The sequence below is a fragment of the Saccoglossus kowalevskii genome, chromosome 11, assembly GCF_978046115.1.
Source record: "Saccoglossus kowalevskii chromosome 11, keSacKowa6.1, whole genome shotgun sequence".
NCBI lineage: Eukaryota > Metazoa > Hemichordata > Enteropneusta > Harrimaniidae > Saccoglossus > Saccoglossus kowalevskii.
In genome coordinates this window covers 9787548-9803305 of record NC_140651.1, presented here as the reverse complement: position 1 = coordinate 9803305, position 15758 = coordinate 9787548, and the positions used below count along the sequence as shown (strand labels likewise).

The 15758-nt window shown below is 33.0% G+C and overlaps 2 protein-coding genes across 4 annotated transcripts in view; one reads left to right on the top strand and one right to left on the bottom strand.

Annotated features, from left to right (window-relative positions):
* Positions 1-1975: 1975 nt before the first annotated feature.
* On the bottom strand, positions 1976-11733 carry LOC102806273 (uncharacterized). Of its 2 annotated transcripts, none has more exons than XM_085505736.1 (7): positions 11650-11733; positions 10779-10936; positions 8875-9059; positions 7331-7449; positions 3981-4025; positions 3032-3142; positions 1976-2337 (listed from the first exon to the last, which is right to left on the bottom strand). In XM_085505736.1, the coding sequence occupies exons 2-7, from the start codon at positions 10898-10900 to the stop codon at positions 2239-2241; spliced, it is 681 nt and encodes a 226-aa protein (XP_085361862.1). In that variant the 5' UTR covers positions 10901-10936; positions 11650-11733; the 3' UTR covers positions 1976-2238. The 2 variants fall into 2 exon arrangements, with proteins under 2 accessions (XP_085361862.1, XP_006813670.1); XM_006813607.3 differs by having other exon boundaries at positions 11492-11722.
* A 406-nt stretch (positions 11734-12139) lies between these two features.
* Positions 12140-15758, top strand: part of LOC102806153 (ubiquitin carboxyl-terminal hydrolase 16-like) — a 40503-nt gene continuing 36884 nt past the window's right edge. The window contains exons 1-3 of one of the 2 annotated variants that reach the window (XM_085505735.1): positions 12140-12246; positions 14342-14482; positions 14738-14823. In XM_085505735.1, coding sequence (XP_085361861.1) covers positions 14359-14482; positions 14738-14823 — 210 coding nt within the window. In that variant the 5' untranslated portion in view covers positions 12140-12246; positions 14342-14358. Of the gene's footprint in view, positions 12247-14341; positions 14483-14734; positions 14824-15758 lie in introns of both variants that reach the window. The other variant, XM_006813606.3, reaches the window with a different exon arrangement.

The following is a 15758-nucleotide window of genomic DNA, read 5'->3' as shown; positions in this document are numbered from 1 at the left end:
GAAGTATTCATATTTGTACTATCCCATACAATCTGACCATCAGTGTTCTAGCTGATCTTGTTGCTATATGCTAGTTGCTATAAGTATCAGAAATTTGCTTCTTACACTTGAATGAACAGGTAGCAGTGTAAGTAGTTTATAGTCTTCTAATATTATTTAATAAATTTGTGAAATGTTGTTGAATATGTAAATACTGTGCAGACCAATGCATATACTTTGCAGTGCGATGGTGACTAGGTGAAAAAATTCACAGAAAATTTTTATTTTGATAAATGTTTCAGGATTTCCTAGAGTTTCAAATCAAATATTCACCTGCTTATCAGTGACGTGATAGATACATAGTGATTTATTACACGACAAGCTATGAACAAGACAAAATTAAATGGCAGATTTGATGTGTATTTGATAAAAATAATATAAGACAACACATTGCATTGTCAGCAAATATCAGTTTAAAGTTTGTACTGCAATTTGTACTGTAAGCATAGTAGCTGTGCTGATTCCAGCGTAACATCTTGTACCGATATATATCAATAGACCAAAGGCGAAGTGTCATTCACAAGATACTGACCACAAGTATGGCCGTTATAGAAATAGTTGGGATTAACAACTTATACATGTACTAAGACAATCAGTAGAAGGATGCATTTACATAAACACAAAGGACTATGCATTGTCATGCAATTATTTTTAATACTCTTTTTAACTCGTACTACCAGTATTTCCGAACACTTTGAATACAATGCCCTTCCTAGATGAGTTGTGCTTAGCATGCTCACAAAGCAGAATTCAAAACAACAATGCATGAAGGATTTTATGAAGTGATGACAAATACTAACTTAGTCAATAAACAGTGCCATACATCAGCTTTCCATCAGTATAACTTGCATATGCCATAAATTTAAGATTTTTAGCCAAGTTTATACTCAGAACTGAAAAGTCTTTCAAATCAGTTTTGCAGACAAATACAACTATAAATTAGATCGCAGTGGAATGAATTGCACATAAAGTTGCGTGATAAGATTGTGATTATTTATTTAAGATGATCTGACAAGTACAGAATTCATGAAATCTGTACATTTGTATAAAGCCGAGCAAGAAGTGTGTCTTTCACCCGTTCATAATAAACGGTCATCACACAGCGCCATGTTCAATATGGGTCCCATGAGATAAGTCTAATGCAATTAACGTATATTGGGTCCATGAACAATGACTGTGCAAGCATAAAATACAGCATTTCTGAAAAAAAAAAAACACCTACCAACTTGGCTAAAGAGTGTACTCTGAACACACACACCCCTCTCTGGTATACCAAAAAAAACAACCATGAGTAGATTTTGGCAGTAATATGGTACATTCACAGATTTTCATGGTAAATTTAATAAGCACAATTTGATTCAAGTTCAACAATCTCTCTGGTTTGAAAAAGTATGGAAAAATGTAGATCAAATAAATAACTTATTTGTCATAATTTTCATGACATGAAAGTCAGCCGCAAATGTGCTCTCACATAAATAACATAAAACACACAAAAATATAATTGTAAACATTCCTTCTTCCCTTCTACCTACATGTATACCACAATACACCATCCAAGTCTGTACTGATATTCTAACAAAGAATTATTCAAGGGTCATTTGCTCCAGTAATTTTACAGAAAACACTTCAAATTGAAGATTCACAAATGTAGAAATCTCTTCTTGCTCTGATATTGTACTTAAAATGGAAGCCCATTAACAATTATGTCATTTAAATGTATCTCAGACATCACAAACTTGAGATATATATATATCAGTAAAAAAATCAGTTTTAACAATATATATTTGTATAATACCTATACCACAATGCAATAGTTCCCTTATCAATATTTCGAGAATACTGTAGAATACTTTATTTTCGCTTGGAATTTATTTTCGCTATTTCCGCTGAAGGGATGATTCCGTGAAAATAAAATCCTGCGAATATACTTTTTTTCCTATATTTCACATTAAACTCATCAAAAATCAGTCAAAATAAATTCCATACAAAATGCCCAAAAAGTCTTTTCAGCGAAAATTAATTCCAGCGAAAATAAAGTATTCCACAGTATACATTACTTTTTTATATTAAAATTTACGAGTAAGGCTTTAACACAATAGTTCAAAATATTCAGCAAAATAAAAGATATTTTCCAATAAAAGCTTTCTATTTTTTCATTGTACTTGTCTTGTACTTGTGAACTAAGGCAATGTTGACTGGTCACTGATCATGAGGGTAAATAACTTTTAACCATGGCCTTGCTAAAAATTGTGAGCCATCAAAACCTTCAAAGTAATTTTCAATCTCTGGGTGGATAATCTGAAAAACAAAAATATAAATCTCGGTAAGTAAGGACACAAATGGTATATGCCTCAGGGCAGATTACCACACCGTGATATTATTTGTGGCCAAACTGAAATAGACAGAAAATAATAATAATGCATTAAAGTAAACATTGTAAATATTATTGTCTGCATCCACTACGATTGAATAAATTTCACGAAACATTTTAAAATATTGCATACTATGACCTTTGACAGTTACATTGCAACCCAGGTGCACTATAACCTTTGACACAGTTACATTGTATCTCATTCACACTTTGACAGTTACATTGCATCCCATGCACACTATGACCTTTGACTCAGTTACATTGCATTCCAGGTGCACTATGACCTTTACCACAGTTACATTGCCTCACAGGTGCACTACAACCTTAGACACAGTTACATTGCATCCCATGCACACTATGACCTTTGACACAGTTACATTCCATACTATGTGCACTATAACCTTTGACACAGTTTATAAATCACATTCCAGGTGCACTATGACCTTTGACACAGTTACACTGCATCACAGGTGCAATATGACCTTTGACACAGTTGTATTGCGTACTAGGTGCACTATGACGTTTGACCAGTTACATTGCATCTGGGGTGCACTGTGATCTTTGACAGTTACATTGCATCTGGGGTGACCTTTGACATAGTTCCTCACAGCTGATACATACCTTAGTGTTGGTGATAATTTCAATGTTTTCTTCTGGAATATATGTTAACTGTGGCACAGCTCTGTCTCTGGTGTCGACTAATATTGCATAATTTGGATGATTTCTCCAGTACTACAACCAATCAGAACAGACAAACAATGTAAACAAATGCAACAAAGTGAAGGTACAGACAATCCAAATATATTGTTGATGCTGGTTTCGAGTCGTTGTCTGAAATGCACGGTTTCATAAACATGATGCAAATATAGGCCCCCATGAGCTGTGTTTCTACCAAGGGAACACCTGAAGGTCCATAGTGAAATGATCGCTAAGTATAAATTTTTTTTTAATTTTCCTCATTCTACCATATAAGGAAAGGAGAATTCCAAATATGAAATGATTACGCACATAAGCGTCCTCTAATTATAAAAACAAACATGGCTGCCATCGGGGTTTGACCAGACTTCATACAAAGATGTTAGCTGATTCTGTTCTAAACTTTTTGGATTTCGGCATTCCCATGATGTATGATTGGAAAGAAAAGATGTACACCGCTATATTCCGCTGCGTTTCTGACGATACTCCAGCACCGTCTTTGTGCATACTTTGAGGCATTCTCGTAATAACCTCATATTACCAGTATATAATTTGCTTTTATCTGGCCGTGGCCATTGCTGACTTACTTTCAGGTTCACTGCTATGATGCGATATGTACAATTTGCCGCCAATACTTGGTGGCGATATCACAGTGGTGGGCAATACCACAGCAATGGGCAATATAACAGTGGTGGGCAATATCACAGCAATGGGCAATATAACAGTGGTGAGCAATATTATAGTAGTGGGTGATAACACATTAATGGACAATATTGCAATGCAGGGAAGTACAACCAGTGTTACATGATATATGCAACATTCACAGCATTTATCTCTGACACAAATTAAAATATGTATGTATGCATGAACTCACTGGTTTGTCTTTTGGATGCATCTGTTTTAACCATTCCTCTGGTGCCTGCAACAAGAAATTATTATAATTCAGAAGGAAAACCTTTGCAGCTACAATTGGCAAATCAGTACTGTTTTATTATAAATACCTTACATAATTAACTAGTATAATTGCAATAAAATCTGATTCTATTTTTAAAAGCATGAAAATATATTTAAAAAATATAAATATTGTAAACACTGAATATAAAAGCCAACTGACATGCTGTATCTAGAATTCACATGGAAGGACATACAGAAAGTTTCTTTTTTTTTCATACTTATTTTTAGCGTTTCATATTTACTCATATTAATTTGTTAATAATTATGTTTAAAATTAATTAAAAAAATTGTGGTCAGTTCAAAAGTGATCACTCATATTTTATTTTCTAGAACCTGTTTGTAAAAATGAAAGGCAACAAGTCATTGTCAATGACACGTCCCCGTTCCGTTCATATTTGAGTGACATATACATTCAAAGCAGATCATGACCGAAATGCACCTGCATATGTACAACACATTGTGCTAAATCTGAACAAAATCCATCCATGCATGACTGAGATCCGGTTCTGGAATTGTGAAAATACGTGATTTTGATGCATTTTCGGCCTTAAAATGGCCATCATTCCGCTATTGTTAAGCAGATCATGAAACAAATGCACATATCTAATTGTGACATGATGTACCATGTGTGTGTGAAGTTTGAACTTGATCAATCCAGACATGTCTTGGATACGGATCCAGAACTGAATTCTTTAACAAAATGGCCGCCAGTCGGCCATTTCGAACTTGATCCGAAAAAAAAGACGTGCATCAAGGTCCTATTATGTTTAATGTATGTACCAAATTTGAACAAAATCCATCCATGCATAACTGAGATACGGGTCCGGAATGGTGAAAATGTGCGATTTCAATGCATTTTCGGCCTTAAAGCGGCCCCCATTTGGCTATCGTTAATGAGATCATGAAACAAATGCACATACATATTTGTGACATGATGTACCTTGTGTGTGTGAAGTTTGAACTTGATCAATCCAGACATGTCTCGGATACGGATCCAGAACTGAATTCTTTAAAACAAAATGGCCACCAGTCGGCTATTTCGAACTTGATCCGAAAAAAAAAAATGACGTGCATCAAGGTCCTAATATGTTTAATGTATGTACCAAATTTGAATGAAATCCGTCCATGCATAACTGAGATCTGGGTCCGGAATGGTGAAAATGTGCGATTTCAATGCATTTTCGGCCTTAAAGCGGCCCCCATTTGGCTATCGTTAATGAGATCATGAAACAAATGCACATACATATTTGTGACATGATGTACCTTGTTTGTGTGAAGTTTGAACTTGATCAATCCAGACATGTCTCAGATACGGATCCAGAACTGAATTCTTTAAAACAAAATGGCCGCCAGTCGGCTATTTCGAACTTGATCCGAAAAAAAAAATGACGTGCATCAAGGTCCTATTATGTTTAATGTATGTACCAAATTTAAATGAAATCCGTCCATGCATAACTGAGATCCGGGTCCGGAATGGTGAAAATGTGCGATTTCAATGCATTTTCGGCCTTAAAGTGGCCGCCATTTGGCTATCGTTAATGAGATCATGAAACAAATGCACATACATATTTGTGACATGATGTACCTTGTGTGTGTGAAGTTTGAACTCGATCAATCCAAGCATGTCTCAGATACGGATCCAGAACTGAATTCTTTAAAACAAAATGGCCGCCAGTCGGCCATTTCGAACCCGATCCAAAAAAAAAATGACGTGCATCAAGGTCCTATTATGTTTAATGTATGTACCAAATTTGAACAAAATCCGTCCATGCATAACTGAGATCCGGGTCCGGAATGGTGAAAATGTGTGATTTTGATGCATTTTCGGCCTTAAAATGGCCGCTATTCGGCTATCGTTAATCGGATCATGAAAAAAATGCATGTGCATATGTCCCATATAATGTGTGATGTATGAGTGAAGTTTGAACTTAATCGGTCCATGCATGTTCGAGATACAGGTGATCACGGACGGACGGACGGACGGACGCACAGACGCACGGACGGACGGACGCACACAGGGCAAAACATAAGTCCCCGTTTTCGGACTGCGTCCGAACGGGGACTAAAAACAGAAGAAAAAAAAAGCTAGAAAATTAATACGACTTGATTTACATAAAAAGTAAACTGCAGTTAAAAAGTGCATTAAAATAAATTGATCAGGAAATATGTTATCTCCCTATTGGTTTCTTTTGCAGCTTTGCAATACTCCTAGGGAAATTGCCAGGGATGTATTTTTCGATTATGCCACTTTCAATTCATACAACCATTTTCACAAGGGATACATATAACAAGAGTGCTTTAAAAACACTCAGATTCAAACACTGTAAGTGGATGAAACCCTTTAAAAAAAATTTACGGATTACGAATAATGGATTTAAAATTAAGTCAGATTTTTGAGCAAAAGAATTTTGAGAAATATAAAAATGATTAATTATTAAACATAGTGAATTCCTATTTTATAATTGATATTACATACATTTAAGGCAAAACGTTATGATGGATATCAAGACAGACAATTTAATTTCTTGATGATATAGAACAAAGGTACAGGCTACATAATTCCATATGGTTAGCCGTGAGAATACAAATAAACATATGGAAACAATCGATTGACACAAAATATGTATGTAAATACACCAGAGAAATGTTACTACCTCTGGTAGTAACTGCTAGACATATTAAAATAGATGAATGGATAAACAAAATTTAATAATAATTATTGATTACATGAAAGCAGATAGAAAATAAAAATAAATGTAATATGTTTTTTGAAAAATATTAAATAATCAATTATTAATCAATTATTACTCATGATAGGAATGCATTTTAAGGATTGGTCAATGTACATTCCATCTTTATTACATGTACAATTTACTATAATTAATCCTCTGAAGAATAAAACTATATTATTTTTCCAGAAAAAAATGATCCAGACCTGCAGCCAAATTAAAAAACAAAGAAATTATAGAAAAATATACAGAAATTTGCGTAATGCAGAACAAATTTAAGCAACGTAAAGTTTCCCACTCCAATACTGGTATTGGTACAGTATATACAAAATGAATGAATCATTGATACTACTTTGACTTTGTTTTGTCTCACATACACACAGGATTTTTAAGCATAAAAAGAAAATGGATGCCAAAAGTAAAATTCGCTAATTTCCACATTACCATATTGTTATGGTAAAAAAGAAGCTTGACAATAATAATAATAACTGACGATACTGCAGAACAAAAATGTATTCGATTGAATATCAAGAGAAATTACCTTTGCTGTTAAATCCCATCCAGTAATAACTCCTCTATAACCCCACTTTTTATGTCTGATCACTTGACCTACTCTGTACTTAACATGTGCTGGTCTAGGACTCCTTGGTTCTGGTGAGCCTGAAAAAACAAATTAAGTTGTACATAGAAATCAACTAGTAAAACTGTATTTTATAAAAAAAAAATTATTGGAGTTAAAAATTTGTATTATCAGGGCTCAAAATTTAGATATATTATTGAAAATTGTTGCTGATACTGGACAATAATATTACCGGGTAAGTAGAAATCCCAAGATGTATTATATTTAGGAGTCAAAATCACTTCACTATTTTACCCCCTGACTTTATCGTCCCAAATCTTTCTGTACTTTTTTCTAATATTCTTCAATATTTCTATAAATGAACCCTAATTTTGGAGCCAACAGACAAAATTTGAGTAAACATTCAGTTTTTACTCATAAAAAGTTGTTTATTTTTTTCCCAATCTTCTGAAGGAAAGTTCAGACTAAAATGAGACTATTTTGTGAATTTGTAATCAAAAGAGGGAACTGGTGGTGAAAAAGTTAAGATGCGGTACCATTCATGAAATGCGTCGAATGAGGACAATCTGTGCAAACAACAATTTCAACCTTAACTATGTTACTCTGCCATGATTTTTTTGGTGATTCGTTTTGAATCCCAAAGAATTTTATTGCCACAACAAAACCTTTGAGACTTTATTTCAATATTTCAGTTATGAATACATCCCCCGGATTTTTGTTTACCGGTGGTTATTTGTTTGTCCAATAAAAACGTGAATATTTAACTACATGACATACCGGTACACAATAGAAAAACACAGTTTTGGCAATATGCCAAATGAGTACAACCAAACAGAATTGTTTATTGCTTATATTCATTTTAATGTCATAGAAGTCCTTTGTTGCTAGACAGCATGGTTTAACAGGAACGGTATATTAAAAATAGGCAAATTGTACTGTCGCTAATCAGTTTTGGCCAAATAAATGGCATTTCATTTGGGAGTAGGATAAGGTATACTATATATATTATTATCACAGATTTTCACTGAAACCTTATCAGGTCTGCACATTATCATAAAGCATCAGTGAAATGTAATGATTGGTTCTTGAGATATTGGTGAAACAGACACACATATACAGATACCTATGGAAATAAACTAAACTGAAACGACTACCATTGTGTGCACAGCAATGAAATACATATGCGTTACCACTTTCAAGACTGCAGACTAGTTAGTGTCATAGTAGAAGTCATTTGAGCATTATTATAGTTTTTGGTAGCCAATTTGCATAATTTTTGGCAGATCAACTTCTTATTTTCATCTACACTCATCAAGGCACCTACACAACAAAATTCAAGTCAAATGGTTCAACATTTTTTTCAGAAGTTGTATACATTCATCCATCCATCCAGCCAGACAAACAGACAGTTGCCAGACACAGCATCATTGGTATAGCTCAGCGGTTGTATGGTCTACTGAGATAACGATGCAAGAAACACCATAAAGTTTAAAAAGCAAAATTACCTGCAAAATGTCCATCTTTTTCTCTGTATTTTAGAACTTCTATCGCAGGTGATTCTCCCATATCATCTTCTTCATCACTATAAAATTCCCCAGACTGTATCTTAGCAACCATCCAACTACATAAATTCTTCCAAGTTTTTAATGTAAATATTCTTGTTGTCCATGACTGTATACCTAATGCAAGACTGGAGAGAAAACTATTTAAGAACGGGCCTGGTAAGCTGAATTGTTATTTTATCACTGGAAGGTAATGAGCCATGGATAATTAAAACATATGCACAGAAAACTTAATTTCATTTAACATTCAACCCCCTAACAAAGGTTTACAAGCACAGAAAAAAAGGAACAAACAATGAAAAAAAAAACTATTTTTGCACATAATTATTGAAATCACATAATCTTTGTTTAATAAATGTAGAATTAAAACTAAATATTTTAAAACTAAATGAATGAATTGGATAATTAATTCGTAATTCCCAGGTTCGAGAGTTTCTATGAAACTATAAGCACTTTGAGCTAAACCTATAAACCTTTGCATTAAGATTAATCCATGCTATTATGATCATTAGAGAATATAAAAATATCCTGGTACAGTCTGTCGCCAAAAAGAGGGTACCACATTTTGCATATTTATTCATTTTGTATTAATTTTTAACCAATTGGACATAATTTCCTTGTCGCTACATGTCTTAAATTTCTTCTTCTTTTTTTTAAATTGGTGCAGGTTTATTTTCTGAAAGGTAACAAAAGTTGACTTTGGTGTGTGTACAAAGAGCTAAGAATGACAAAATAACTGGTAGGACAACCTTTTCTTCAAACTGATAGCCTGGGGACGGTGTTTGTATCACAAATCACATTGAATGATGCAATATCGTGCACATAACAAATAATTAGCTGCTAATCGACAAGTTCAAACATACATAATTCACTGTAACTACTGATTTTTTTGTTTATGGCTGAATTTACTACAAAATTTAAAAACTTTAGCTAAGTTTATCAGAAAATACAACTCTGATAGATACAAATGTAACTAAGAGGTTTTTTAATTGGTAGAGAAATACTTAGCCTATTAACCTGTTCATTCACGTTCTAACCATCAGTTATTCAATTGACATTTTTGTGCTATTACTTTATTTTCACAGAGAAAATGGGAAGCAGCAATGAATAAATAATGAAAACATTTTTTTTTCTAATGATAAAGCAAGATTTATCTGTAATTAATAAAAAAAAAAAAATCAGAAATTCTGGTTGTGGATAAATGATTACTTTTTAAATAATTTTGTTTTCAGGATGATGCTGTAAATTACTTTCTATTTTTTTTATCAAATATCGCGGTTTTCTGAAGAATAATTTTTCAACATTTTTTTTTTCAAATCTACAATAAAACCACCACCAACCAACCCAGCCTTGAGTTTCTAATGGTCGCACTCTTCCTAGTCAATATATCATATGGAGTAGAAAAAAGTGACCAAACAACTATTTGCCACTTGCAACAAAAGCTTGTAAAACAGCTCTCTAAGCCATAAGTGTTTTGGGTTTACAGCCATTTATTTATTTTCAGCCTACAACCAACCTCTAGGGCTAATGACTTTTAAAATAGAGAACACCTGGACAAGACATAACTCTTTGAATGCCAAAATCAACTTTTGTCATCTTTTACAAAATAGTTCTGTGTACTTTCTGTGCATAATAATTAAGTGAGTTGCATTTCATTAACTCATCATTCTTTTCATTTGACATGATTGATAGCCATGCCAATGTAATCCAAAATTAACAAAATAAAATATCCTGGAAAAATATATAAAATATGTATGTTGTACCAACATTTTGACTGAAAAAAATATGACATTCAGAGAGTTATGTGATTTTGGACACCATTTTTTGTGAGTCGTGATAATACTTACTCTCTAACATCCTGACTTCTTTGTGTGCTACTTGTTGATGTCCAGTTTGATATTAGATATTGTGCAGGCAGTGCTAATACCAGTACACTGAATTGCAAAATAGCTGCTCGATTTATAGGCATTTTCTGCTACATGGGCCATGGATTCAGGCCTAAAATCTGGTACGTAAGAGAACAGAACAGTCTAAACAAACATGAATGAATGGCGAAAATAAAATGAAAATGAAAAACAAAATAGTATTTTAGAAAGAATGCAAAGTACAGTACATTGCTTATAAGAAAAATAAAAATATATCGTCCATGGTTTACCAAAATTACAGAATTTAATAGGTTTGATTCATCTCGTCTTTGAAAAGTGCAAGTTTCTGATAAAATGTGTTAGGATTATATGGGACCATGGAAAGTGTGCCCTTTTTCATGAATTGATCAGTACTGTAAATGACACTTCGCGGATGTTCTGTGGGGTTTAATTTCCTCCAACGGATATCATAAATATTAGCATTTGCATAATCTTGGAAAGACAAATGTAATATTTTGAATTGCCGACGATTCGATCACGACGATCATTCATCAAGTAAATGCCACAGATTGAAAAGTAAATAAGTAATAATAACAGCCGCTTAACTCAAATAAAGGGCAAGTAATGACACGTTTGCTACGCTGTGTACTAAAGAACATAGGATGGAAACCCAGAAATCACGAATGTCAACACACTTGCAAAATTCAGGCACAGTCGACTGCCGGTGAAGATTATACTTTTGATGCAACTTGCTTCGATGATGTGCTATCCTATAATTCGCTGTAATGAAACAGACATGTCTCCTCAGACAATAACATGTTGAACTTTGACAGCAAATAAAATAATAACACACTGTTCAAAGCTCTCTACTTGTGCACAAAATGCCAAACTCATCAAGCAATCGGGGAACGCCACGACAACTTCCGCGTAAAGGGAATCCCTGCCTCGTTCGCATATTCATGCAGTGAGGTATATTCAATACACAATATATTCTCGTTCTGTCAATTTTAAAATCACTGAAAGTATTTTAATAAATATTACAACCAATCAGAGCATTATACCAAAAATAGTATTAATTATGTTTACTATATCTTAAATGAAATTAACTTAGTATGAACGAGGATCAACGCGAAAGTGACTGAATGTCGTAAAACGGATTATTCCTTCAAATCTACATTTTAAGGAAATCGAGGCTAAAACATATAACTATTCCCAAAAACATTGCTACTGTTATATGTTATATTGAAAAGCTATACACTTATGTTAATTTTACGTACATAAATTACCTCTGCTTATTCGAAACGTTGTTGTTCTTATTGTCGTAAAAGAGACACTTCTTCCTGCACTTCCGGTTGGAATTTGCTGAGGCCATGCTTACGGTTTCGGCTTCGAATTGACTGTTTTGTTCCAAGAATCAAGCAAGCTATCAACCTATTTAATGATCAAGTTGGTAGGTGAAATAATTTTCTTTATTTTTTGTAAAGACGGATGTTTATTCTTTTATGCTGTATGTAGAAAATTGCAGTGCTACTGCAAGAGGCCGGTCAGACTAACAGGGTTGACCGTTGCGACGTCGATCACTAGGATAAGAAGGGTGTGAACACGGACGGAGTCGTGTTTATTAAACAATTCACACCTACTGCCGCGCGACGCTCGAATTTTACGATTAGGATGGACACGTCATTAGTTTGAACAAATCCAAGCATTTCTTTCATCAAAAGTATGTTTAAATAAAGCATATGTAGTAAGTAGTAATTACCATACTACAAATTAAGTCCAGTCGTGCTTGTCATGTACTCTCGGACTGCCCTCAGTTCCTCAATCGTGGACTGCCTTTTGGTCATTTCATGAAATCGTGTCTCCTGTATTGTAGGACGTATTGTTCTCCTTACGTTGGACATTTTCACGTAAGACGGCCATTGACACGTATGACCTAGATCAAAAGATGGGTTGGTAGAGATAAGTATCAGCAATTTATAAAATGTGTCACATGGGACGAATAATTTTTCTCACATTTAATTATTGTGATGAATTAATTACTAAATTGTCAATATTTCTGTCAGGTTGATTAGCATCCAATATTTAAAAACAATGTAATTTGTGTGAATAATTTTGTGCAATTTTAAACTATGTGAAAACAAATATTTTGCTATTCCCATATTTTAATTTAAAACTCAATTGTTTTTATTGTCAGTCCTGTAATAAGAAATATTTTCTTTACTGGCATAAACTGGTCGGTGAATTTAGCTTCAGATAAGATCAGCAACCAAATTTGTCATTAACACATAACAACCCTTGGAAACAATTGAGAAGAGTAAACAAACAAATATAAACAAAAAATTGAGGAAATTATTAACAAATAAACACCCAAAAACAAATGTCGATTTATAATGTAGAGGTCTGGTAAAAAAAGAAAAAACATAATTATTAAAGCAAAACACAGCTTTTGTATGTTTGTTGTTAATAAAATAGTGCCCTGTTGAATATAACCCAAGAATCATTCTATGGTGCTCTGTTGGATATCTTTAACCTAAAATGTAAAAAAAATAAAAAATCCTAGGGGAACAGTGGATATACTGTGGAATACTTTATTTTCGCTGGAATTAATTTTCGCTGAAAAGGCTTTTTGGGTGTTTTGTATGGAATTTATTTTCACTGATTTTTGATGAGCTTAATGTGAAATATAGGAAAAAATGTATATTCGCTGGATTTTATTTTCACGGAATCATCCCTTCAGCGAAAATAGCGAAAATAAATTCCAAGTAAAAATAAAGTATTCTACAGTATTGATAATCATTCTTATTTTTACCTCTTATTTTTGCTATTCAGCCATCTCGATACTAAAACCGCCTTCCCTGTCAGAAAATATTTTAATTTTACAGTTTTGAATTGAAATCACTAATAAAGTAATTTGTAAGAAGATTATTCATTTATCCCTGCCATCTTTGGAGTTTGTGTTTTACAAGGTTTTTTAGTGTTAATCGTTCACCGATTTCACAGCAACCATGTTTCACAATTTGATATTTGTTGTGAGAAAAAAAAAATTTATAATAAATAAATACTACCGATCTAATTATTAGGATCTTCAGCCCTCGTCTGGCCATCGTCTGAACTTCATGAAGACATTGGTGCTTAGGCATTTGGTTGAGTTTTTTATTTCTATTTAACTAATTATTTTGTATGTAGTTTTTTACCGGATCTTCACACAATAGTCAGTTAAGTTCATACATCAGGACAATTTGAGTCTGTTGCTGGAACAGAATTTGAATCTGTTACCAAAACTGAATTTGAATCTGTTACCAGAACTGAATTTGAATCTGTTGCTGGAACTGAATTTGAATCTGTTGCTGGAACTGAATTTGAATCTGTTACCAGAACTGAATTTGAATCTGTTGCCGGAACTGAATTTGAATCCTGCTGGAACTGAATTTGAATCTGTTGCTGGAACTGAATTTCAATCTCTTCCTTGATCTGAATTTGAATCTGATTGTATGAAATTCAGTTTATCCTTTTAATGTTATGTTACTATGTCTGTTTTATCAAAGGTATTGGCACATCCTAAATGCGAGTTTTGGAATCGGATCAGCTGGTGGCAATGACAAAGAAGAGGCATAAACTGAGAAAGCAGAAGCGAGACAATGAAATGTTCAATGAATCTTCTGATGATACCACAGAGGGCGCTCAAGGTATATTAATAGTTTGGTACAGCATACCACTAATGTATGTATAAAGCAAACAAAAAATTAACTTCTTCCATTTCTGGTTCTGTGATGTTTCGGCAAATTTCTGTGAAATTTGTTTTGTTTAATTTTTTAAATAATATTTTGCAAAACTCCCGTCCAAAATGGTAAGACAAATAAAGGTATTACAAGATTATTATTATTATTCAAATATGAACTTTATTAAAAGTTTTTATACATTTTTTTTTTGTCTTTTAGCAGGAAGATTTTGTGAACACATCAGTAAAGCTGTAAATATATCAAACGTAAAGAAAGCGGTGAAACAGGTGACACTCGGTGAATGCCCAGTAAGTATTTTATAATAGTTGTTTTGTTACGGAATGCAATCCTGCACTGTAAAATTTATTAGTTCTGCTCAATATTTGACACAGTGTGTAAATTACGTCATTTTCTGAATCACAGACTTAGTAACAGTATAATACATACCTTAACTGAAGGAAATTGCAATTTATGAAATATTGATATTATATATTTTATTTATTATATATTATAATATTTTATTTTTAATGTCTATCTAAACATAAATAAATTTAAAATATAAATTATTATTTATTGTAGATTTATTATCTAGTATCACTGTATGTGATATATGCTGTAAAACATGTCTTTTTCGCGAGCATGTTTATTTAGCGAGAGAACTGGTTCGCTAATTCAAGATGTCGCTAATGACTTTATTATAAATTCAAAACGGCCAACAAACAACGTCTTTTTTCTCAATACACACTTTGTTTTTGGATGTACTGACATGATAGATACACTTTATTGACAAGTAAATTAACACAAAAAAATAAACTTATTCATTGTGGTCATTATTTCAATGAGAATAAATAAATAAATGAATAAAAAACATAAATGAAGTGTTACTGATATATAGTTTTTCTTCGTTTTTATGGAGGTGATAACTGCGCATTTGTTTTGGCACACGACAGACAAGTATTGTGAAAACAGGAAATCAACAATGACAAGAGAGATTCGCTAAATCATCATTTCGCTATTACGTCATTTTACCACAATTCTCTAAAATTGCATGTCGCTTTTTCAACATGTTATATATATACGCTCTTAATGGGGAAGTACCGGTACATGAAGTATGCTGGTATTCACAGTTGATCCAAATTACTGAATGCTGGTGTATTTTACAGACCGAATCTTATAAAGTTATACATGTTATATCATTATTCATGAGATCTAGGGATTTGAATATCAAATATAGTAAAATGTG